Source organism: Nilaparvata lugens, chromosome 1 (assembly GCF_014356525.2).
Source record: "Nilaparvata lugens isolate BPH chromosome 1, ASM1435652v1, whole genome shotgun sequence".
Classification (NCBI taxonomy): Eukaryota; Metazoa; Arthropoda; class Insecta; order Hemiptera; family Delphacidae; genus Nilaparvata; species Nilaparvata lugens.
The window spans coordinates 28,502,153-28,528,596 of record NC_052504.1 but is presented as its reverse complement, the minus strand read 5'-3'; the positions used below and the strand labels follow the sequence as shown (position 1 = coordinate 28,528,596).

At 35.3% G+C, this 26,444-nt stretch overlaps 1 protein-coding gene and 1 pseudogene across 7 annotated transcripts in view; both read left to right on the top strand.

The window, feature by feature from the left end:
* LOC111044256 (octopamine receptor beta-2R) overlaps window positions 1-26,444 on the top strand; it is a 217,148-nt gene that overhangs the window by 174,985 nt on the left and 15,719 nt on the right. For all 7 annotated transcript variants that reach the window (XM_039424595.1, XM_039424568.1, XM_039424600.1 and 4 more), the window contains 2 exons: window positions 23,411-24,105; window positions 25,222-25,595. In XM_039424595.1, coding sequence (XP_039280529.1) covers window positions 23,518-24,105; window positions 25,222-25,595 — 962 coding nt within the window. In that variant the 5' untranslated portion in view covers window positions 23,411-23,517. The remainder of the gene's footprint in view (window positions 1-23,410; window positions 24,106-25,221; window positions 25,596-26,444) is intronic.
* LOC120349538 lies at window positions 3,692-3,791 on the top strand (annotated as a pseudogene).

The window sequence follows — 26,444 nt, the reverse complement described above, 5'->3', positions numbered from 1 at the left end:
ATGATAATAATTAATTATTAAAACAATACTTTTATTATATCAATAAAAATAATATTATTAAACATATTTATCAATTATTAGAACAATATTATTGAGGTTGAGTGGAATCAGGTAGAAAACAATAATAGAACATATGTTCTTTTTTGAATTTCTATCATATTATTTTGTTATTTCCAATGATTACAACATATGTTAGAATATCACATGTTAATAAATAAATTATCTCATTTCCATATGGCACTCACCTTACCGCATGTTCATAACCTTAATTTATAGGATCCTTTTTCATCCTTTGAAACCCTTAGAGGCAAAATATCTCAAAATCCGTTCTTAGTGCGCGTCTAGCATGTTTGAAGAATATTTGTCCAAAGTTTCAAGTCTGTAGGACAATTAGTTTGAGCTGTAGTGTGATTTTACATCAAAATTTTCGAAAAATGCTCTATCCTGGACCCTCCTGTGCTCCTGATCGGAATTTTTCCGCATAGATCTAATTTTTTTTCGTAGCTGAACAAAAAAGTTCCTCATGACTTTGCTGTACAATGAGCGGTTAAAAAGTACAAAATTTTGGGGGGGCCCCAGCTCCCTCAGGGGGGCAAATTTCTAAAAATCCTTTCTTAGTGGATGTTTTCAGGCTACCATAAACAATCGTGCAAAATTTCAAGTTTTTAGGCTCAGTAGTTTGGGCTGTGGTGTGATTTCAGTCTGTCGGGGCTTAGCCTTTTATAAGTATAGAGAAGAAGAAGAAGAAGAAGATGATGATATATTCGAAGCACTGAGGGCCCCCTTGATAACTTTTTAATTATTAAACTCACGTGTCGATTTTCACAAAGTATGATGGCGATCCGGATTCTTTCAATGTCCTAGGCCTTTCTGGTGCTGTTGTCGTCTTCTCCAAATGGGCATATTTAATTTATGCGACTCACGTCTTAATATGACCTCACTGAGTCATGAAATCAATTTTTAAATTTAAACTTAGATTTTTAAAACGTACAATTATTCAAAAAGGGATCTTGTGCTCTATAAATTGGTGGCTGTTCCCGGTGACCTCTGACAAGCAAGTGGGCTTTGATCTACCTCTATTCTTTTCACGACCATACTTCCGTATTTTCAAATTTGCATATCATTCAAATATTCAATTCTAATTGGAGCTGGTCCTAGCCTCACTACTACGCAATAACATGATTCGAAATAGTCCGTGCCAATTTGCTAGGTTATTGCATAAAGATCAAATATTATATTTTTTAATTATTCATCTTATATCTGTTACATTAACTGGGTATTGTGTAGTTTACAAATTCTTATCATTTATATAATAAATAATGTATATTTTTGAATTAACTTGCTTTTGCTGCCGGTCAGTTACTGTATTTTGATTGGCTTATTCTAAAATTACAAATGTAGTTATGCGCCGAGTAGGATATACCACATTTCCTTAATATTTTTATTTATTTTACACTTTTTGTCCATGCTCGTATGACATAATAAATATTTTTGTATTTTTAAAAATGTTTTTCCTTCTACATTAACATGCCATGCATGTTACCAATCCTCTGATCACATTTTAAGCGAATGCTATTTGTATGCAACTAAATTTGCCACAGGTGTCTGGCTAATTCTCAATTTATACGGCTTGACCGATTATTTAGGTTGCCGACCAGTAAGTATCATAGAACCTAACCTCAAAAATTTATTATTTTATATAATTAAATAAATAGCAATAATATTCTCCTTTCATTTGGCTGTTCAAAACTGTAGCCTGGATACCCATTATTATCTAATCTCGAGTTTGTTGATATCGCACCCGGCGATAGCAATACAGCTGTTTCCTTGAGACCTATAAAGTCTTTCCATTCAGTGATTTCGATAGCTATTCAAAATAATTATCTTAAAAACTGGAGAATTGTCATGATGTGTTATTGAATTTATTATTTTCCTTTATTTTTTGATTGCGATTAGTCAAAATGGGAACATCAATCAATCAATCAATAATTTTATTCAAATCAATACATCTGAACCTGAACTTTACTTATTCTGTATCTATATCATCAATCACCTTCTCCATACAGAAATGGTTCTCCAGACCTTTAAAGTTAATTTTAATTCCAGTTCAATTTGAACAACGAACTAACCAGGCATGGAGACAAAATGCGATGATGAAAAGGACAATGAAAATGAACAATATTTTTCAAATTTACTATTAGGCCTATGCATTTAATAGAAATAATTGAGGTTCTTGGAAACTTTGTGTTCAACCGTGAATTGAATCGTGTTTGTAGAGGAGTGAATAACTATCCTCACATACCAAATTTGTGTTTTCGAGAATCACGAAATTCTATGGATGAATCATTTTTTATAATTATATAAAAAATTATAAACTTGATTTATTCACCTTACCTTATTCCTTATACGCGGGTTTTTATAACTTTCCTGTCCGCTTCCCGCACTCAACACGCCATCTGCCTCTATCTCTCCATATGTCTTGTTGGATTCCCCTGCTCCCCATGGCCTCTTCTACGTTTTGCTGTCAAACCACTTGATTCATTTCAATTGTAAATTTAATAGGATTACACACTCATTCATTTACACCAATAATTCATCTTTTCATTTCTATATCAATAATTGGATTACCAATCTCATTATATTGATGAACATTTTCTTCTTTATAGAATCAAATTATTGTCAAGCAACTGAATGGTATCCGCTAATTAACTAAGATGTGATTCTCAAAACATTTTCACCTCTGAACAACTGCTGCAACACAACAGAGCAGACTTCGTGTCTTCGCGTGGAAAATACAAGTAATTTGAAGAAGCATCACTATTATTCCAAAAATTGAAACGGAAATAGTCATAATTACTCGATGATTAAGAGCTCTTCTTCAGACTCCAAGGTTTTGATGATAGATCATTTACCACTTAAAAAAAGACTGCAGCAAAGGAAAGTTTATGTTTGCAGCCGAATATAAGGAACGACACAGTTTAAATAATTTGCAGTGAGTTAGAGGTGAAGGTGGATGTCAGACGCCAAGCAGGGATTTGGCAGTGCCTGTGTTGGGAGTGAGCTCACCCGGCTTATAGAGATTGCACTGAGGGATGACACCTCAGCCTCACCTTCCTACCATTGCATTGCGAGCTCCCATCTGGCTGACTTGCTGCTGTGCTAGCTGCTGTCATGTCTTCCTCCCCCACAACTTTCTTTTACCTCCTCCATCATACTCCACTCTCATCTCATACTTCTTCGCTACGTTTCTTTCTCAACGGCCGTCTCCCATGAATTGTTATTATTTTCCTATCCTCTCAGAAGAAACGAGTTCAAATCCCACAGCATCATTTTCGCTGAGTCGAATAAAAACCAAGCTGCTAGCGCACATCACTTTATGATATGGCTGCAAATCCCTCCTTCACATCATATTACTGTTGCACTACCTGGCATGGTGCTGTACAAATAGTTCATGTTCAACTTCGCCATCCAACCGTTTCCAAGTCGTATCATTCACATTCAGGGGCTTTTCATGGATATCATCCCTTTCATTACAGTTTTTATTTCTGATGAGACAAGATTGAAAGTGTTAATTTTTATTCCAAATATTTGTCAGTTACTGTTCTCAAACGATTTAAATTGATATTAGTTAATATGTTGATTTTTTAACTGTGGAAATCTCTATTGTTTGCGATGAAACGGTGTTACTGTATTTGCTTCGGCAGTACATACTAAATTGAAACTATATAGAGACGATCAGCATGGCTCCTGCTGAAGGATGTCACGCAAATCGTGCTGCGTTCCACATTCTTTTCATACTCAAAATGAAAAATGTTGAGATTCAATGAATGAATGAATGTTTATTTCCCCCAAAAAAATAGTTTACAATTACATACAATAATTGGTTTCAGAAATTTCTTATAATGTGTCTTCTACATGTTCAAAGTTTTTTGTGTGGGAATTAACTTACTCCACTATGGCGTACCATGTTCTACAGTAGGTTAAATTGTATTAAATATCGACTTCCTCATTCAAGCTCATATTTAAATGACTGAGCAATAGATTCATGTATGTATCCATATATTCGAATAACAACGCAGTATCGACTGTCTTCCGCTGAGGTATTTTCACCTAAGCATAGCCCATCGACATACTTCATTCGCAATGATAGCATATTAAATCAATCGTTTGAGATTAAAGAAAACATGGAACCAGTCGACAGGAGTCATCGGTCATAATGATGGAGCGTATTAGTCCGGGCGCAAATGTCATGAATAAGGCACTCCGAGGTCATTTTTGGGTAACAGCCGTGAAAGATGTCTCAATTTCTTAGTTAGGTCTAGCATAATAAGGATCGTGATGATGATAAGTCGAAATCACAAGGAAACACCTCGGAAACAAGAGTTTTCAGAATTTCAGGGTTTTGCTATATCTCTTGTATTTCAATAACCGTTCAAGTTATTCAACCGTTTTTTCAAACGAACATATTCTACAAATCTTCCACTACAATTTTTGTCTTATAAACGTTTCCTCCATATCTTTTTAGTTAGAACCTTCAAAAGCCCCCAAAAAATTCTAATTTCTTTCAAATTCATTCCATTATAACTTTTTTTGCAAGAGATATAAAGGAATTTTGAATCTATAAAATTCAGAACGTTTTTTCAACTTTGAAACTATATAATATCTCCATGCGCTGTACGTCAAAAAATGAGTTCTCCAGCGCCCTCCAAAGAAAACCCTGCATTATTTCTGGTGCGTTTTTCCATACGCATTAGGTAGATTACTCCATACAGCCTTCAACTACGGGAGCTTTTAAAATATTTCACAACACTGTGCCAATAATATTGGTGTTTGTTCACTCTGAATACATTTACAGGGTGAAAAATGAAATTTTGTCCCTAAAAAAATCTTATTTGAAGAGTTTGAAGCTATATTCACCATAGTATAAGTTGTTAGAATTAGATAAATCTTTCGGATATTGTAGTATGATTATTTTGGAGCTTCCAGATGGCTGAATCGATCCGATATCCTCGACAGTAGAATAACAGACGTTTTCTTAAAAATCGACATATTTTTGCCGATATCTTGTTTTTTTTTCATGATGACAAACATTTTTTAAATTTTCATCTATCTACATCATTACAAAAGGATTTATACCATTCCCAAGTCTTTACCTTCAAGGAGTCATGAGTTACACGGTTATCTAATTGTTGGTATTAGCATTTGGTGGAAAAAGCGTGTTTTCCGCTGCAAACAGTACTTTTCTCTCTTTTTCAGATTACGCTCCAACCGTGGAATATATGGACTCCAACCAGATGTAATTTTGAAGCTTTGGAAATATTCTAAAACACTGCACCAATAACACTAGTGTATGACAACTGCGAATACAGTTACAGAGTGAAAAGTGAAATATTGTCCCCGAAAAATGTATGTTTCAAGTTTTTGGAGTTGAACAAATCATGAAAAGAGTGGTCGATATGAGACGATTCTCTCGAGCATCATAGTTTGATAAATTCTGAACATTTTGGTGATGAAACAAATCCGATTTCTCTCTCAATAACTGAATAGCAAGCGATATACAAATTTCTGTCAATAATGACCGCCATCTTGAATTTTTCAATGATGTCGAATATTTTCGTTGTTTCCATCAGCAATATACTTATTCAGCTTGTTGTAACGAAGAGATTAAGACCATTTATTTATTATTTATTATTTGCACTTATTTCTGTCACTTATTTATTTATTATTATTATTTCCAAGTCCCTATCTTAAACTAGTCATGGAAAAATCGATTTTATAGTTCTAGCTTGTTACCTAATGCGTATGGAAAAACGCACCAGAAATCATGCAGGGTTTTCTTTGGAAGGCGCTGAGAACTCATTTTTCGACGTACAACGCATGAAGATATATCGTTCCAAAGTTGTAAAAACGCTTTCAATTTCATAGATTCAAAATTTCTCTTCATCTCTTGCACGAAAAAAGTTATAATGGAATGAAATTTGAAAAAATTAGAAAAACGTTTTTTGGGCTTTTGAAGGTTATAACTAAATAAATATGCGTTTCAGAGGAAAACTTTGTGGGCCAAAATTTAGAGGAAGATTTGTAAAATATGATAGTCTAAAGAATGGTTGAATATCTTGAACGGTTATCAAAATACAAGCGATATAGCAAAACCCTGTAACTTTTTGCGGCCATCTTGTTTCCGAGGTGTTTGTCTTTGATTTCGACTTATCATCATCACGATCCTTATTATGCTAGACCTAACGGAGAAATTGAGACATCTTTCACGGCTGTTACCAAAAAATGACCACGGAATGACATTTGTGCCCGGACTATATGTTTTGGTCGTTGATGACAATTACAAGACGTTGTGGGCCACAAGCCCACAAGTCGTTAAGAGACGAGTCGAATGAGCAGATTAAGTGCATTGCTTACAGCCGCGCCGTTATAGGAAGAGATTAAAGGGCTGGAAACAAATCTGAAGCCGTCAGACACCAACATCGATGATGATGATGATAATGATGATGATGATGATGATGATGATAGTGATGGTGACGAAAGCGACCAAATGATGCTGCTCCTTGTACTCCTTATTTACCTCTTCCTCATCCACTCTATCTCACACTTTTTACATTGTACCACCTTCTGCTCATCAACCTGTACCTCCTACTCCTATTCATTCTCATCCTTCTCTCATCTTCTTCTTCCTTTTTTTTCATTTTCTCACCTTACCTATTCTCTTCCTCTTCCTTATCCGTTAGTTTCTACTCCTTCTCGATCTCCTCATCTGCCTCTTTTTCCACCTTCTCCTTCTCATTTCCCTCCTTCAACACTTTCATCTAAATAACATCGTCCTTATTCTGCTCCTCCTCCTCGACCTTCTACAGCACCTCATTCCACACCCCCTTATATTCATTCTATCATGTGCTAGTTTCCTTCTCTTTCCTCGTATTTGCATCCTTGTTCTTCCTTTCCTGCTCGTCCTAGAATCATCATACTCTTTCTCTTGGCTCTTTGTTCATGCGACACAACACCAACCCCCACCCCCACCCCAACCGCTCCTGGATGCTGGAGCACTCTGCATAAGTGCTCTTCTACTGTTTGGATGTTGTCGCTTGTCGACTTGTAGGGCTGCTCGAAGCTCGCTCGCTCAAGTGAGCTCGCGTCCCCACCACCAGTTTATCATTCAAATTTTGTCGTTCCGTCTCTTATTCAACAGCACGCACACATACACAGTCGACTCCATCTCCGACCTACTCAGATATCAATCGCAGATTAGCAGCTCACCGCTTCATGACTTGGATCCTCTCTTGACCTTGTTTCGTGTGTAATGCAAACTACCACCCACTACAAAACTCAACCCTGATATACGTCTCCCTTTCATTAGGCTGATTGGCCAGTGTCCAAGTACAGGTACTTTCATGATACAGATAGTAAGCTGATTCAAGTATCTGATTAGCTAAGCCAAAGCACTTGGAGCGATATAATCATCAGTCATATACGAGAATACTAATTATTTATACCGTATACTAGAATATTCATCTCGTCACGAGTCACTTCAACTAACAACTATATCAGTCCAAAATAAGTGGTTAGAAGTACAATAATTATTCCACTAAGCCTGGCTCTAACCGGCTCACTGCAGCTAACCTGCTGCTGAATTCTGTCCTTACTGTGTTATCGAATGGACACGTTAATTGTCGGTCCCGGCTGAATTATCACAGTAATAAGTTCCATTGACGGCTTAAATTATACTCCAAGGCGGAGTGAAACCTTCCGCCACCAATAATAGCCATAAATGAATTCACTCTAATTTACTGGTGCACTCACTTGTACATTAACAGTATGACTATTACAACACTGGAGGGTGGAGTATGATTAGAATATGAACAGTTGTACTTATCATATGTACTATATGTACATATCAGATGTACTTGATGCAACCAAAATTAGGCTAAGTTTGTTTCTAGGACTCTTATCAAATCTATACAACCTATGGATTTGATAGTCCATTGATTATTTTAAAAAGTGTCCTAATACCCGGGCACCAGTCTCATTAGTTTAGCCTTCAAATACCATGGGATTCATGATTTTTCTAGATTTTATCAGTAAGAGAGCTTAATTCATTCCAAAATGATCCCTATCCAATATCAGCACTCTCATCATTATTTGTGAGTTGTATGATTGTGAAAAATACTTGTTTTTTTTCATTAATTTTAAAGAATGATGCAAGGAACAGATGAGAGACACACTATATTTCTCATTTATTCTATGATAGAATCTGTTTTTCTGTATAGTAGTCACGATGAGATTGTGAATTTCACAGATTTTGAGAATACTCCACTCATTTCAAGCAAAACGCTGTTAGCAAAAGCCCTGATTATCGACTAAGTGCAACTCGAGTCTGAATAAATCATATTTTGAATTCACATAATAAACGTATATTTAAAAAAAATCCAGACGGCAAACTTATTATATTCGATAGTTTATAGATATAAAGTATTGATTCATGATCCGAGAAACAAAGACTATGATCAGCAAGGTTCTCATAGGGAAAATATTATGTAGGATGGAAATTTCGTCCCGATCAGAATTTCAAGAGACGTCGAAGCGCCGTTATCACAGACAGTGCAGCTCAAAGAAAAATGTAGTCTTGTAGAAAAAAGAGAAGAAACTGTCGAGCTTCCATTCTGCGAAGAGATAATCAAAGGATTTTTCCCCTGTAACAAGTAATTGCCTGCCGGCTATAGGCGGAAAATAATAATTTCAGTTTCCGATATCTTCGAGTAACAATCGCTGAATACAGCCATCACTTCGTAGTCTTTACTCATCAGTATACTCTAGCATTCTCTCTTATCAACTACCGATATTTTTGTTGCAGTCAGAAGAAAAGCTATCACTTTTGAGTGGAAAAATGGTTCTACCATGCTCTCATCATCCACTTCTCCAAAACCATGATTTGAGCTATAATTACACATCAATAGTTTCCTATCCATCAGGGAATATTTCAAAAAAGTAATCAGTAGATCTGCTCTGAGGATTTTCAATAAATTTCATGGTACTGCAACTCTCGTGTCATTTGATGAGAATGCAGTGGATAAGAGCGCCTCTACAATCAATCAAATCTAGTCAAATTCAATCGGGCAATGATGTGTGATAACGAAAGTCGAATGGACATGGATCAAAATTATATTTAAATACTATGAAAAAAAACATTATCTATCAAAGTCTTCTATCTAAAAGTTTGTTTTAGGGCGATAATTATGATTTTTCATGATAAAACTGATAATTCGTTATATTTTATCAGTTTTTGCAATGTTCACAATGATTCAGTTCAATGAATAGCTCTAACGAGACTGTTCAGACCAAAAAAATAAATACATTTCAAATACGTACTCGATTCATTCACGCAATCTGCGATGAACTCTTTCTGATTTTCCAATAGATTTTCTCACCAACGTATTCTTCTCAAACCCTTTGATTAACACTCTTCTTATTGGAATGTAGTATCATTATTTTGTATGCATTCTATTGAAATGCATGACTTAATTTACAATTTTCTGGGAATTTCATATTCATGAGGAATCACTTGAGAAAGAGATTGTAATTTCTACAAATTCTGTCACTTTCCCAGACAGTTTTTGAGATATTTTAAGGCAATTCACAGGAATGTTTCGCTCGATGAATCAAATTGAAATTCACCACCTGCCTGAGATTGGTTTTGAAAATTTCAATTTGCTGAACAAGCTCTTACAGTGTTCATTCTCACATACGGTGCCGTTTTTGTCGCGACGCCTCACCGACTTGCCTTCAAAGCGACTTTAACGGAACGCTGAATATTTTACGAGCTGTTCCACTTTATCACCTTTCTCAGCTGGTATTTCACGCTTTTGATAGTGTTTCGCTACTTCTGGGTGGCGTTTGGCTCTCTCCAACCTAAATTACCAGTTACCGAAAAAGTGCTTCGACAAAGTAGCATAATAACGTAGTGCGAATTTTGTGTCTTCTGCGTCATACATAGTGAGTTACTTAATGCAGAAATCATTTATCGGTATTCGAGGAGCTCTCATTTTCATATTTTATAATTCAGTAGGAAGGAAGAGACGAGTTTGATGTTCACTACTGAAGAATACTATCGAAAAACATACTTGATTCTTGTCACACCTACTCACATTCTCTCTCAAATTCATTGTGAACGTTTTATGAATTAACATTACAGTAGATTCGTAAGATTGTGTTATCTTAATAATTCTATCTTTCTCCCCCTAATAATAATAAACAAAATCGAATCTAGATAGTTCGTTTCATGGAACGATGATTCTTGGATAGCATCTCCTTTCACATAATGATGTCTGTTTTATAGCAACTTATCATAATGATTATTCATGTCAATTACTGACAAGCTCCAGAATGTTTTCAGAAGTACTCTCTCTTGTGAGTAATGCATGGAACTGTCCGTTGATTCATGACCAACCTACTCATTCATCACCTATTTTCCTCATTCAACAGACCAGTAAATACTTTACAAAATACTCCATACTCGAATACTCAATCCCATATCGTCCCACATTCATTCTTGTAATATATTTTTACCATTTCTTGTATCTTCATTGAAAAATTGTCTGAATTTTGTTTCCAAAATCTAAGAAAATAGCTCGTTCCTCCATGAGTTGCCTACAACGATGTGCTGTAAAGTTGTTATCATGGATAGTTAGTACTCTCCTCTAGAATAATAATTTCAATATTATAGTTGTTTAATACTGCTTGTACACTAAATTATTTCATGATCATAGTGCTCAGTGCTTATCGATACCGTGGTCATATACTTATGGTCCGATATGTTTGATGAGAAGTCATGAATATTGACGACGCTCGGTTGTGATATATTAGCCTCAACCTACAATCTTCACTTGGTTTATTATGAATTCATAATCGTGTTCACGGTCTGATGGCCATATATTATAGCAGTAATATCAGCAAAGCATAAGTTAGTGGTACATATTGGAGCTCTGATAAATTAATTGAATGGTCAATAAATTATATTTGGATATTCATTAAATATGAATATATCATTTATTGAAAATCATCAACTATTTGCTTTGTACTGGAGTAATATTGTTCGAAGTATATAAGGTTTATTATTATTCATCACCTACCCAACAGGTCAGTATAACAGAATGGAGAGTCTCTTCAGTTTTTTTTTTAAACAAATAACTAGAAGATGCTCGTACTCTGAACATGTATAGCACGATTATTAGCTAATGAATTTGCATTCCTTTTGTAGAACTATCATAGAGTCAGTGTTGTGTACTTTATCATACATGAAAATTGATAAAACATTCATAGACAGTTTAATCTTCAACTCAATATCATTCATACCTATTCACTATTCATTGATAATTTCAATCTTCTGAAATTATACATCTCTCTTCAATAATTTATCGAAATACTCCATCTCAATCTTAATGTTTGTAATGGTGTTATCGAAATGAAATTTAATATCCTATTGAGATAATTATCACAGGAGCAATATTGCTATCATACTTTATTCCTCTATAGATGAATGCTTCAATATCAAAGCATTTAGGAACGATATAATAACAACAATGTTTAAAACTGATGAATTGTATAAACCATCAATCAATCCGATATTTTGAGTGACTAAGCCCTGTTCATAAACTGCAGTAGAAGTCGTTTTAGCTTGTATGACTGCTCAACTAACAGTCTGATTCAATCAAATAAATCCGTCAATAAGTTTCCTGCATTTATAAGCAAATGCAACTATGCAGCGCTCTAATAGGGAAATCAATTTTATATTATATCAGTAGTTCCATTCCAACTGAGTTTATCAAATAATACTGTGAGAATAAATGTTGCTGTTCTGCGTACATACATCTCCTACATAGAAATATATACCAAATCTACATAATTATCATTGGTGGCACTCGAATGATTCGACAGAAGAAATCAAGCCCGCTGGCCAATTAAAACTATATCCTATACATTCTATTGAAACGTCAAGTTTAGTATTCATGTCAATATCAAGCTCATATCTCTAACATATCTATCACTAGAATAAATCATTCTTGTAATCAATTCATTTCTCTGATCTGATAAGTTCTGTGAATCGATTACTCCAAATCTATGGGATGTCTTCCTTATATCATAGAATATTTCATATTGAATAATATATAACAATTGACTATCAACAAGTTTTTTGGAACACTTCTAGATGAAGGAATTCTTGGAGTTCATTGGGGACGATGAATGATTTCTAACGATTATACTTATTATTCAACAAAATAGTTGAAACTCGGATATATTATTATTATATCATCGTCATAATTTATATCAAATCAGAATTTTGATTTTTAAACTTCCTTATTGTCCCACGAGTTTACATAAAATAAAAAGTTTTCTAAAAATGTATATTATCTTCAGAAACAATAAAGCCCAAAGGTATATTAGAATGGGTAATTGTTAAAGCACCACAAGTGCAATATTTTTTCATAAATTGACTTTTTGCCATTTGACATTCTACAGGTCAAACTACACATTTAAGTGTAAAAACCACGTATGTTCCATGATTCCTTGCCGAGTTATATGGTTTTGAAAAACACATTGGTTGTAAAAATACCACAATTCACTGAACATAATATGGTGTTTCTACAATCAATGATCGCAGCTGATCTGGAAAACATAACCTAAATTTTCAGTTCTGTTTGGTTTAGTCTAGTTTGAATCATTGCTTGAATTTGCCAGTTCTCATTGTTTATGATTGTAGAATCTTGTCAAGCAACGAATATAGCTGCAGTGACAATTTGGTTTCTTCTTTTCTATGTGATTATGTAGATAATGAAGTAGGTCCTGATGTTAAGACACTATTGTTATTCAGTAACAACTGTTTTGGTCAATGCAAAAACAATACTATTGTACGTTTTTGTAATGCATTAGTGGAGACTGAGCGGTTCAAAGAGGTAGTGCAGTATTTCCCCATCCGTGGACATTCGTTTCTACCTTGTGATAGGGCTTTTGGAACAATAAAACGGAAGTTGTCGAAGATTGACCGCATCTATACCGTTAGAGGATTTACTGAAATAATATGCAGTGCATCGAATAAATTCACAGTAAAAGAAGTTTCAATGTCTGACATCCTAAATTTCAAAAACTGGTGGCCAAAACTTTATTAAAGATCCTGCCTTTCTGATTGTTCCTATGGAAGAAATGTACAAAAGGAACAAAAAATCCAAAATTGCGAGTTATTCTGAATTTGAACAAAATGCTGATTTTGTGGGGGAAGTTCAATGTAGACATTTCATTGATGGTCAGCAAACTCTCATCTTTAGCATAAAAATTATCTCAAGACGTGCGTTTCCTCTCCAATTCCTTCAAGAACCTTTCTACACGATCAAGCTTCCTATCAATTTCAAGAAAATGATTGATCTAAAGAAAATGGAACATTATATTCCAGAACATGTGAAGCATTACTACAATGAACTCTATGAATGGCCCGTCGATGGAGAAGATATTCAAGAGGATATTGAAAATGAAATTTTTGACGAGTGAAATATATTCTTTTTTATCAAAAATTTGAAGAAAAATCATTTTTGTATTCCAAAATAGCAGAATAAACTTCAATTCCGATTCAATAAGAGTGTGTTATCAATCTGAATTAATATTCTCTACTCCTCCCAAATCATGAAAAAGGTTGACTGTAAAAACACCACATGTTCAGGCATACATTTTTTATTTTCCTGGTTGATATAATTCATCAATATTAATGAAAAATTGGAATTAGAGTCACGATTTGATCTTTAATAACATGGATGAATCAGATTTGAAAAAAATAACCAGCATTTTCCAAAAAAAATGTTTTTTGTTGTTTCCCAAAAGTTTCAAGAACGTTACTTGTGTGCTTTTTACAATCACCGATTCTAACTGTTTGGTTCAATTTAACGAGCTAAGCTTGCACCTAATGATGACAAGAAAATCTTGAGCAGTCCGTTTGAGGTTTTGTGATTTCGTGAGTTTGTATGCTCAACGATTACTTCCTATTCATTTCATCAATCAAATTCAAATAATATTTATGAACATATGATGTCCAACGGATCTCGAAAACGGCTCTAAAGATTTTCACGAAATTTGGAACATAGTAGGTTTATGATATGAAAATTCAATTGCATTAGGTTTCATCCCTAGGAAAACACGCTGAACCTCATTAAAAAGATAATTCATCCTTGGAAAACAGCTAAGATTTCCGTCGTCTGTGGATAATGGGAGTCAGTGAGCGAGCGAGTGCGTCTTAAGGGTTTGAAAGGAAAAATTATTCATAATTGATCAAAAATAATAATCATATTTGAAATAAAAACATATTATTTTCGCGATGTTTGTTTCCAAATTCATCAAAAAAGTTATTTTTTTAATCCTTCAAACCTAAAACTTTTTTATCAGATGCACTTAGCTGCGTTTACACCAAAGCTATTAACAAAATGTTAATAACTTAATCCTTGAAGCGATTCTATTAGATTGAACATAACTTATCATACACATGATGATTATATGTGTTTGTCAAGTTTCGTTCAATCTAATAGAATCTATATGGATTAAGTTATTAGCATTTTGTTAATAACTTTGGTGAAAACGCGGCTTAAATCAATCAGCTTATCTCACGAGAAATATTATATAGAAATTTTAATCAACTTGGTCAAAATATCTGATTTGTTGACTATTCGGAGTTAATCATCATTTTACAGTTCCAAGTGATTAGTCAGTGTTATTTTGTTATTCAATTTGGTTTGTAAACAATCTAAATTAGAACTTTTCTGTTTTCAAATGTTTGGACTGAAAATTGGACCCGAATTCAAGTGTATAGAACATATAACCTACTTTCTTGACTATTTATTTATAACCTACCTTTATTGAAATTCAGGGAAGAAACAGTTTTGAGCTGTGCCTGTTAGTCCTTCCCCAATTTTAAAGAATTGTGTTCTGTTTATCAATCCTAATATCGAAGCACCGAGCTTTGCTCGTTATTTATTTATTGATAAACAGAACTCAATTCTTAAAAATGATTGGGGAAGGACCAACAGGCACAGCCCAAAACTGTTTCTTCCCCGAATTTTGATTCATACACTATAAATATTCCAAAAAGTACTGTAGGTTATGTTCCATACACTTGAATTAAGGTGAAATTTTCAGTCCAAATATTTGAAAACATAAAAGTTCTAATTTAGATTGTTTACATACCAAATTGAATAACGAAATAACACTCACTAATCACTTAGAACTGTAAAATAATGATTAACTTCGAATATTATGATATATACCATCTCATGTCAACAAATCAGATTACTGTATTTTGATCGAGTCAATTAAAATGTCTAGATTTCTCGCGAGATACGGTAAGCTAATTGATTACACAGCTGATCTCCCACACAGGCACACGCATCTTCTGTTATCGACAGACGACGAAATCATCATCTGTTTTTCCAATGATGAATTATCCTTTTCATGTCCTTCAGCGAGTTTTGCCAGGGATGAGACCTAGTGTAGTCGAATTTTGATATCATAAACCTACTATATTCCAAATTTCGTGAAAATCGTTAAAACCGTTTTCGAGATACGTTGAACATAAATAATCATATAACTAGATAACCAGATAACCAGATAACCAGATAGCCAGATAACCAGATATGAAAATAGAAAAATAGAAAAAACAGAGATATACAGAAGTTGCCCCCTTAAAGCGAGCAATTTCTGTATTTTTATATCTTGTTATTTATGTTCACCGGATCTCCAAAACGGCTCTAACGATTTTCACGAAATTTGGAGCATAGTAAAAAAATAGAAAAATATGATATAAAAATTCGATTGCACTAGGTCTCATTCCTGGGAAAACTCGCTGAAGGACATGAAAAGGATAATAATTATTCATCCTTTGAAAAACAGATGATAATTTCGTCGTCTGTTGATCAGAGAAGCGATCTTTTTGAAATGGTCTTCTCTGATTTGGTTCACGTGAAATTGATCAGGATTAAAATTTCTGTATGAACTATATAAATATAAATATAAATATAAATTATATATTTATAAGCTAGCGAAGATCGGTCCCCCGATATCCTATCATATTAAGCAAGCAATTTCTGTATTTATATATCTGGTTATTTATATTTAACGGATCTCGAAAACGGCTCTAACGATTTTCAAGAAATTTGGAACATAGTAGGTTTATGATATAAAGATTCGATTGCACTAGGTTTCATCCTTGGGAAAACTCGCTGAACGACATTAAAAGGATAATTCATCCTTTGCTGAAACAGCTGTGGATAGTAGAAAAGTGAGTGAGTATGTGAAAAATCAAAATATCGCATCCCCGAAATTCATAAGATTTCATATAGACAGCTGTGAAATATGAACACGATCATTTTAGAGAATTATTCTGTTCATCAATGAATGAAAATAACGAGCGAAGCTTGGTGCCCCGATATTTAAATAAAAATAACGAGCGAAGCTCGGTGCCCCGATATTCATGATTATCTTTATATTTCACAACTGGCTATAAGTCATCTTATGAATTTCGGGGATGATATATTTTGATTTTTCACATACTCACTCCCTCACTCACATTTCACTATCCACAGACGACGAAATTCTCAGCTGTTTCAGTCAAGGATGAATTATCCTTTTAATGTCGTTCAGCGAGTTTTCCCAAAGATGAGACCTAGTGCAAAATTTTTATATCATAAGCCTACTATGTTCCAAATTTCGTGAAAATCGTTAGAGCCGTTTTCGAGATCCGTTGAACATAAATAGCCATAAATATAAATGAACAATATATACAGAAATTGCTCGATTAATAGGATTATAATATAAATAAGAATAATAGGATTGATAGAAATTAATATTATACGATTAATATTGTGAAATATTGTAATTCATTATTACAAATCACAAATCAGCTGTCAGCAGTATTGTTAGCGATTCTATTAAAAACTTTATGCAACTTGAAACATTTCTCTTGACTTTCATCTGCTTTCAATGCAGCATCAAAAGAATATCAACGTCATTTTGAGCGAGCTCTCGAGCCGGGGGGTCCACCAATTATAATAATAATATCATATCATGTTTTACAATTAAGCTGCGTTTACACCAAAATTATTAACAAAATGTTAACAACTTAATCCCTATAGATTCTATTGGATTGAACGGAACATGACAAACACATGTTCATCATGTGTATGATAAGTAATGTTTAATCTCATAGAATCTATAAGGATTAAGTTATTAACATTTTCCAATAACTTTGGTGTAAACGCAGCTTAATTATTATCAACAAGTATTTATATAATTTATCTTGATGGAGTAAGTCTACATGGTGCTTATACCATGGAGTTATCGGTGAATATGGATGATTACTCCTCAATTAATTATTGTAGTTACTTGTTTTGGAAGAATAAATACTGCAACTCCACTGTGTGATGAGAGTTCAAATTTACAGCGTTTGTACTCATTTGAAAAGTTTTTAATTGTGAAGGATCAAGTGAGTATAACTATCGCTATCGTTATAATTTCAAGGGGACATTTGAAAACACATAATTTTATTCTCACCCTTGAGCTAACAGGATTTATACTCGTCCCGGGGCTACGCCGTTGAATTCACTTTCAAGTATGAAAGTAATTACTGGTGCATTGTTACTCGTGCATTGTGTTTTCATTGCTTGCCCGGCTAACACTCATTGAATGTGAAGGTCACCTGTACGGTTATGAGAAGAGAGCGGCTTGAATGAGATCTCAACGCTCATTTTCGTTTGTGCCTCGAAATGAAATTCCCCTTTTCCCTGTGCTCTGCCCAACTCGCCAGCCTGCCACCAGCAGCAAGGCGACGCTGCCAGCGGTGGAATGGGGGGGGGGGCAACGGCAACGAAGGAATGCAATAATGATTGCAGAGAACGGCTCTTGACGACTCTAAAAATGCCAGCTCCTCAGACGATTTAAGCCACAGGCTCCATACTAGCACCAGCGTCTCACGCATGCGCCTTTCTGCCCCAGCAGAAACTACAGACAGTGGATGAGTGCAGCATAAAGACGTATTTTGCTGTTTCAAAACATCCCGTCGTTATTTCCTCAGCAGAAATTCCTTATCGCTTGGAGTATGGTTGAAGTACAGTCGGTGCGCAAAGTGTTGACTAACAGCACCTCTAGCAGCATGCTTGAAGCTGAGAGCTGCATCACATCGTATGCACTGTGTACATAGCAAATGTACATGTATACATTTTGCACACATGAGGGCCGACTGGAATCGCTCCTCTAATGGTTGTACTCGCATAGTACTACTCGATATTCGAATGCAAATTTATTAAGATCAGCTTGTGAGCTTTCGCCCCTTCTATCCAAGCTGTATCTATTATTATCACAATGTGAAACCCCAAGTTTCCAGTAGTTCTATTCCATGAACATGGGTCATGTTTCATCGATCCATGTGAATCGAGAGAGTAACATTGTAGTATCACTTCACTCATACTGGTAAACAGCTGTGGTAAGATGAATACATTCATTCTTCTAAAAACTATTGTGTAGTGTGTTTACTTGCACTCCTGGATAACATCGTGTTGCCAATACAATTGCTGTCAAGTGTTAAGGACGAGAAATGTATCATTATAAGTATTTTTCTCACTCATACTCCAATACGAAAGCTACTAAGAACTGGAAATGTTTTTTGCTTATATTGATTAATGCTATGAACGAATTTGGGCGGTGAATTGCATTATTTATGTAATAACATACACTAATCTTACCTCTTGTGAGCCTCTGCTTACAAATCTATGTCCATGACATTGTTAAGGGTGTGGTTTTGAACGGCAATAATAGCAAATTATTGCTTAATAATTGGAGTAAAAAGAACAAGATATCAATGACATTATAAAAAATACAGCTTCAAAGTGTCAAATCATGTGAAAATGTTCAGGCGAATTGTTTCTTTCGGGTTTCAAACTTTTTCCAAATAGAGCCCTTAGGCCTGGTGCACAAAAGTCGGTTAAATTTTAATCGTGATAAATTTCACGAGAGCCAATCAGAGAAGGCCTTTTTGATAAGACGGCTTCTCTGATTGGTTCTCGTGGAATTAATCACGAATAAAATTTAACCGGCTTTTGTGCAACCGGCACTTAGTGGTCCAAATACAAAAACAATTTGCAATTGGATTTTCTAGATATTTTCCTTCCTCCCTTCGAACAATATCTCAAATACTTATGATTCAATACATGCCATTCCTTCGAATAGGAAGAAACTTTATTCATCTATCAGTTTCCTAGAACGCTGGAAACTTTAGGACAGTAGCTTCGAAAATGTATCAATCTGAACATATCCGGTTATAATAAAAGAATGACAATAATTGATATTCTGGAAATATCACAAGTACTCTCTAACTCTTCATTCTCTTTTAGCAATGATAAAAGTTTTAGTTTTGAACAATTTCAACAATTGAGACATTATTATCAATATGGAATCTAAAGGAGTGCGATATTGAGTAGTTGAACATGGAAGATATTATTACAAAGAAGGAAGTTGGCCGTGGAAAAGCAGCAGCTTCCGTATTCCAGTGTGATAACTTACTAAGTGCTTGGAAGATGCAGGGGAGGAGTGGCTTCCGTTAAGTTGTACTGTTTATGCGTGACGGGGATTCATTATTAACGACTTTCACGCGAGTGGCACTATCAAATGCCTCCCGCTCCGACCCCCACCCCCCTCCAACCAAAACCCCAACTACGATCCTCAAGACACGATACTGTTCATGATACATTGGCCACATTCGCCGCCGCTCAAACTGATGAATTATCACAAGCAACGGTAGAAGCGAATCTCAAGGATAGAATCTCTGCGCAAAATGTTCAAATGCTAATGCATTCTTCCTATCATGCGCACAGCACTCTATCACCTCAGGCTGGCCTTGACTCGGTATTTTTGCCTTCGCAACAGGAATATCTTTTTCAAGAAAGCACTGTGCTCTGACAGCTCGGAAGATCGATAACTGGAAGTGTGCATAGAATTTGCTTAGCGATATTGCGGTTAAGATGGAGCTGTCAATTGGAGCTTTTCGGCAGTTTGAATGGACTCAACAGAAAAAAGGATGATGGAATTCCATCTGAGCAGCATTCTTATCTTTGAAGCAAGCTGCATTCCATCTTGGTTATGCAGAATATAACTATGAAATAATGATTGATTACGAAATTTTTATGGACATAAGTCTGAATTCATATCAAATCTAGCTATCACATAAATATGAGCTCGACTCATTCAAAAAAAAAAAACTATGACAACCAGCCAAATCGAAGGTTCTCATCAACCTACTTCTCCTTCAAAATATTCAACTACGAACTCCTAATACAAAGTCTAAAGTTTATATTTATCACGTCAGAGTGTAGACAACGATTTAATAATTTATCAAGGTCTATAAAAACCATGTCAAGGCACCCGTGTTCCTTATAGAGCGGCCATTTTGTGCCCGTTTTTATGGCGACACATTTGAAAATCCAATCGAATTAAATTTGCTCGTAACAAAATCATGCATTATGCATATTAAAAACAATATTCTGATTCAGATAATGTGTAAATTCAGGATTTAGATTTCTCAATGAAGAAATTTCAATAATAAATGGTTCAATAATGTATTTATTTTTTATTGAAAATTGTTCTCATTCTTGTAACATGTTATGATTTATAAGGCATTGGGACAAGAGGTTAAGTAGGCCTAAGGCTCGCCGCAAGAAGACCAACGTTAATCCACGAAAAGGAACCCACGCCTTGGGATGTTTTGTTATCCATTTCTATAGAATTATTCATAATCAATCAGCTGACAAGTGGATTATTCATCGCATGTATTACACAGATGTCTAGAGAAACCTAGCAATGGTTTACAAAACAACCCACGGCGTGGGTTGCTTTTTGTGGATTAGCTTGGGGCTACTTTGCGGCGGACCCAACGGATCCTCAAAAACAGTTGAAAATTCCTAATCAATTAAATCTAAAAATCAATAGTTCAGTTCCTAGTTGGAATCTAAATACTATTGACAAAAACCCCAATTATAACCTACATTCAAAATGGCGATTTTGCGGGATCACGGGATCGTATCATGACCTGTATTTATAGATCTCGTAATTTAACGAGGCAGTAATAGACAGGTGAAAAAGTTTGATGTTCGACAATGTTCACTTACACTTATTATAATAATAAGCTGTAGCTCCTACATCTAATGGTGCGTACAGATATAGGCGCCGCAAACATGAGCAATTCACTTTTAATCAGCTGATGCCAATCTTTTTATATCTGTATCTTACCGTTTCTGTAAAAATACAGATATAATCAGCTGATTAAAAGTGAATTGCTCATGTTCGCAGCGCGTATATCTGTACGCACCTTTACACAAACTGATCATGAATGAATCTCCACATCCAGCAATGTTTTGATCCAACTAAAAGAAGTCTAAGTGGAACAAGTAGTGGGATGTTTAACCTTCTGTGTCTGAGATGATAGGTATCACTTGGAAAGATGTCGAACCTATTTTGTGTCTTAGTATTAGATGAGAAATAAGATTAGTATTACATGAAAATTTAAAGATTTTTTTTGTGTAGTTGAGAAGTTTATATTGTGGTAATTATTCATATTGAATAAAAGAGACTGAGAAATTGTCAAAATACCACTGATTTATTGATAATTAGAAAGACCGGTTTCGGTTATTACACTATTGTCAATCTCTGATAAACTAAAGATAACTCTGATAACTTAGTTTTTCAGAGATTGACAATGGTGTAATAACCGAAACCGGTCTTTCTAATTATCAATAAATCAGTGGTTTTTTGACAATTTCTCAGTCTTTTTCATTCAAAAATTTCAAGATGTAGATCTCTGGACCTAGGTACCTCGTTTACAATGGGTCGTTGACTAATTTCCAATGTTACTGACATAATTGACATCCTCAAACACTTCTCCTGATATAATCAAAGTTTTATCAATTTCTGATTATTAGTTTGAGAGTAACTGAGTTAGAAACGGAAAGCGAACACTAAATACAAATCAAGTGTAATTCTAATTAAATTATATTATCTTCTGGAGTAGATTTTAATTAGTAGATTAACATTGAAAGTTCAAAGGTCTAAAAATATATGTGATTATTAGTTCTATAGGATTACGTCTTTTTGGAGCAATCCTAGAAAGTTTCTAAAATGTTGGATGTTTTTGAAGGGGTCGTATTGTGAGTCTAGTGGCCCTCAACCAATAGACTACCAAAGCTACAGGAACCGGACTGTACAATTCAGTTGCAGGAGTAGTGTAGGCAACACGCCAAACACGTCATAATTGCATAGGACTTCCAACTGCAACTGCAACTAACTACACACTACTACAACTTCTAATAACTTATTTTAGAAAAATATCTGTGAGCTATCGAAAACCAACATATTGATTGACGTACCTGAAACTCACTGAATTAAGTTTGAAAATTACAAATGTGGATTATTACTGGGTGCCTGTATGGAAAAATCATTCTCGATCTAGATTGTACACAGTACACTGAAGATAGAACGATCATATTTATTTCTCATTTACAAAGAGGACAATATCTTGAAAAAAGTTCAAACCATAAACAATAAACGTATCTTCAAACTGTACCTAATATCAAAAAGTATTACAGAATAGTGACTTATGAATATGAAAGCAAATATAATTATAGAGCATCAAATCAATCAAACATAAATTCCAAACTAAACTCTGACTCTCCGGTTTCAGTGAGTAATTTCATCACACATTTCTCCAATTCATATAATATGACTGATTCATGAAAAACGATTATTTTGCTTTTGTGATATATTTTCCATACAGAACATTTATGTTCGTTGAAAGACGTGAACAGAGAAAATGCACGATATCAAGTATTGGAAAAACACAATTAGTATTAACTTATCTGATAACAAAGAAAAAAAGAAAAGAATAAAAATTTCTATATAAACATAATTGGATCTATACATTTTTACTGACATAAGTTAGGGTCGAAACTAGTCGTTGAACTATCTTAAACTTTTTAAAAAATAAAGGGTACTTCAAGATTTGTATATTGTTTTTATTAATAATTAGATCTTTATATGTGGTTCTAAGACTCAAGAAAGTGGGATCGTCTGCGCAAAGCATAACAAATATGCTTATCCAATGACATTTTAGTGCCTATTATTATAGTATAACACAAATATGTTGTTATATTCAGATCATATAGATAAGAAGATCATAATCTATAAATCGATGGAAAAAAGTTTAAGTCGATACAAATTTCTATGTTGTTATCGATACTTGCACCACAGCATATTTACCTCCTGTTGAGGAACATAATGTGAATTTGACTCAGTTCAAGTGAATATTTGTTTTGCATTTGCATTTGTGTTGCAGTGCCCGATGTCACGACCAACAAATTGCTGGGGTCAGTGGCGGGCTGAGCCGCCGGAGGTGCCACCATCGGTCTGTGAATCGCCCGCCTAAAACACTCGCCTGTCGCAATGACGTCATCAACGACGGTCGACCTGCGACCTGTGCCGCCCCCGACTGACACCCTCCTGCTGGAGGCGGCAGCCGACTCACAAGACTGGGCCGACGTCATGGGCTTCGTCGTCAAGTCGTTCGTGATGGTATTCATTATAATAGCCGCTATTTTCGGCAATCTGCTAGTGATTGTCAGTGTGATGCGACATCGTAAGCTGCGAGTGATTACAAACTACTTTGTAGTGAGTCTAGCACTGGCTGACATGTTGGTGGCGATGGTGGCGATGACTTTCAACGCCAGCGTGCAGATGACGGGTCGCTGGCTGTTTGGCTACTTTATGTGCGACGTTTGGAACTCTCTAGATGTGTACTTCTCGACGGCGTCCATCTTGCACCTGTGCTGCATCAGTGTCGACCGTTACTACGCGATCGTCAAGCCCCTCAAGTACCCCATCAACATGACCAAGCGAGTGGTGGCCGTGATGTTGCTCAACACGTGGGCATCACCCGCCGTCATCTCGTTCGTGCCCATCTTCTGCGGCTGGTACACCACCGACGAGCACCAGCTCTTCCGCAACCAGCATCCCGATGTCTGCGACTTCAAGGTCAGTCCAAATCTATCGTTCCCACTCGGTTATTCACTTAATGATCATCATAGTAGAACATGAAAAGCAAACTAAGATTAAATATTTTCTACTTCACAATTAGTCTAATCTACCAAGAGTATATAGTCCAAATTGTGTAAACGCACAATTCAACTTTTCAACAACTTCAACTTGATTGGAACTTTTTTATTCTACAAGAAATATTATTTGCAAGAATTTTCAAATCAACTTTTGTTTGTAGAATAAGTTGAAGTTTTTGAAAGGTTGAATTGTGCGTTTACACAATTTGGACTATTTACTAATGGTCAATTACAATTTTCCAAGTACTTCATCTTATTCTACAAACAAAAGTTGATTTAAAAATTCTTGCGAATAATGATTTTTGTAGAATATGAATATATATTTGTCGAAACCTGTAGAACTTCTCAATATCTAATCATAATTTGGGCATTAAATTATAGGAGTAAAAGGAAGAGCATTAAAATATATAGTCCCTACTTGTATTAAAAATATCTTGCAGTACGATAATTATTTTAATTTACTGGATAATATTATTATTAATTAATTTTTCAATATCACTCAATATGAACTAGTAATGATAACAGTCTGCCTCAAATAGTTTAGTTCTCTAAAGCAAAATAATACAAAATACAAAAGTTACAGAAAACAAGGAGATACAAGTGGAAAACAAGTGGAAATACAATTCCAGGATTGGATTCACTATCATCCATCAACTTATAATAACAATAGAGATATTGGAGCTCATAATAATACTCAAATGATAGAATAGTCTACAAATTGGAAGGATTTCATGAACCATAATATATCTTGAAACGTTCCATTTTGTGAAGCTACTTTGAATGGAACGCTAATACACTTATCTGTTTCCATTTTTTTCTATCACACATGATCAAGCACAATCTATCACAAGATAGATTGTGATTTTCAGCTTAATTATTTGTAATCCTAGAATGAAATCATCAGCTACGAATATTCAAGATTGAAATGAATACTGTTATACATTGATATATGTTACACTGTAACACGAACATTAAGTTGGTCTCTGTAATATTGTGATATTACTTTTTGACTGATCTGTTTTCGTATTGTGAACAGGTGAACAAAGTGTACGTGATAGTATCGAGTTCGATATCGTTCTGGATCCCGTGCACGATCATGGTGTTCATGTACCTGTCGATATTCCGGGAGGCGAATAGGCAGGAGAAAGCGATTCACAGCCGCATCGGCAACCAGATGCTGCTGAACCACGGCCGCGACTGCAACGGCGACATGCTCAGCTCCAGCGGCGGCTCCAGCAAAACGCTGACTCTGCACGAAGTGGGCCCAGGGCACCCGGCGGGCGGACCCATGCACTCCACGCCCACCAAGGACCGCAATATCATCAAGATGAAGCGTGAGCACAAGGCTGCACGCACGCTCGGCATCATCATGGGCACGTTCATACTTTGCTGGCTGCCATTCTTCCTATGGTAAGCATAGATAACATAAAAGATGCATCATGTATAACATGTGACATCATAACAACACGTGTATACATGCTTTTGACTGCTGTAATGATTAAGACCAATACCTTGGCCATACTCTCCCAATACTCTCATCAAGTCGCTTGTCGAGTCGCCTGCCACTAGCACACAATGGTTGACGAGACTGTGGATGGGATGTATTCCTGGATGCCCGGCTGGCCGTTTGCCTTCGTTTGTCTGGCCTTGGCTCGTCTCGTCCCCAAATCCATTTCGCGAGAGGAGCCAAGGTAAGTGGAAACGAGCAATGGCACAGTAGCCATCCACACTCTCACGCTTGTGTCATTTGTACGCACTTGTCAATAGTGTGGTGTCGGCATAATATTTCTCAACAAAGAATGATAATGTAGATTACAAGTGATTGTCATCACTAGATCCCGATTGGGAGCCCAATCTCACTGGGTGCTAAATCTGCCTGTCCAGGGATGTACAGGATTTGATGTACACCTGAATAACCTTTTTATTGTCAAAGCGTATTAATAAAACCATTTTGAATAAACCGATATTATACCCCACTCATCACATTTTCCAGGAATTTTATGTATTTACAGTTGTTAGACAACTCTACGTTGAAACTATACTGGAATACTTATTAAAAATAGAAGCTAATCTCCTAAATTAAATAAACATATCTACAACTTGTAATAACTACGACCAAATAATGTAATAGAAAAATTCCAAATTTATCCTAAAAAGTTTACTTTCATTAGAAGACAATTTATTTACACAAGCAGCAAATTAATAAATGCAATACCCTTCGATTCAAATGATAATATATCAAAGAAGAGCATAACGGAG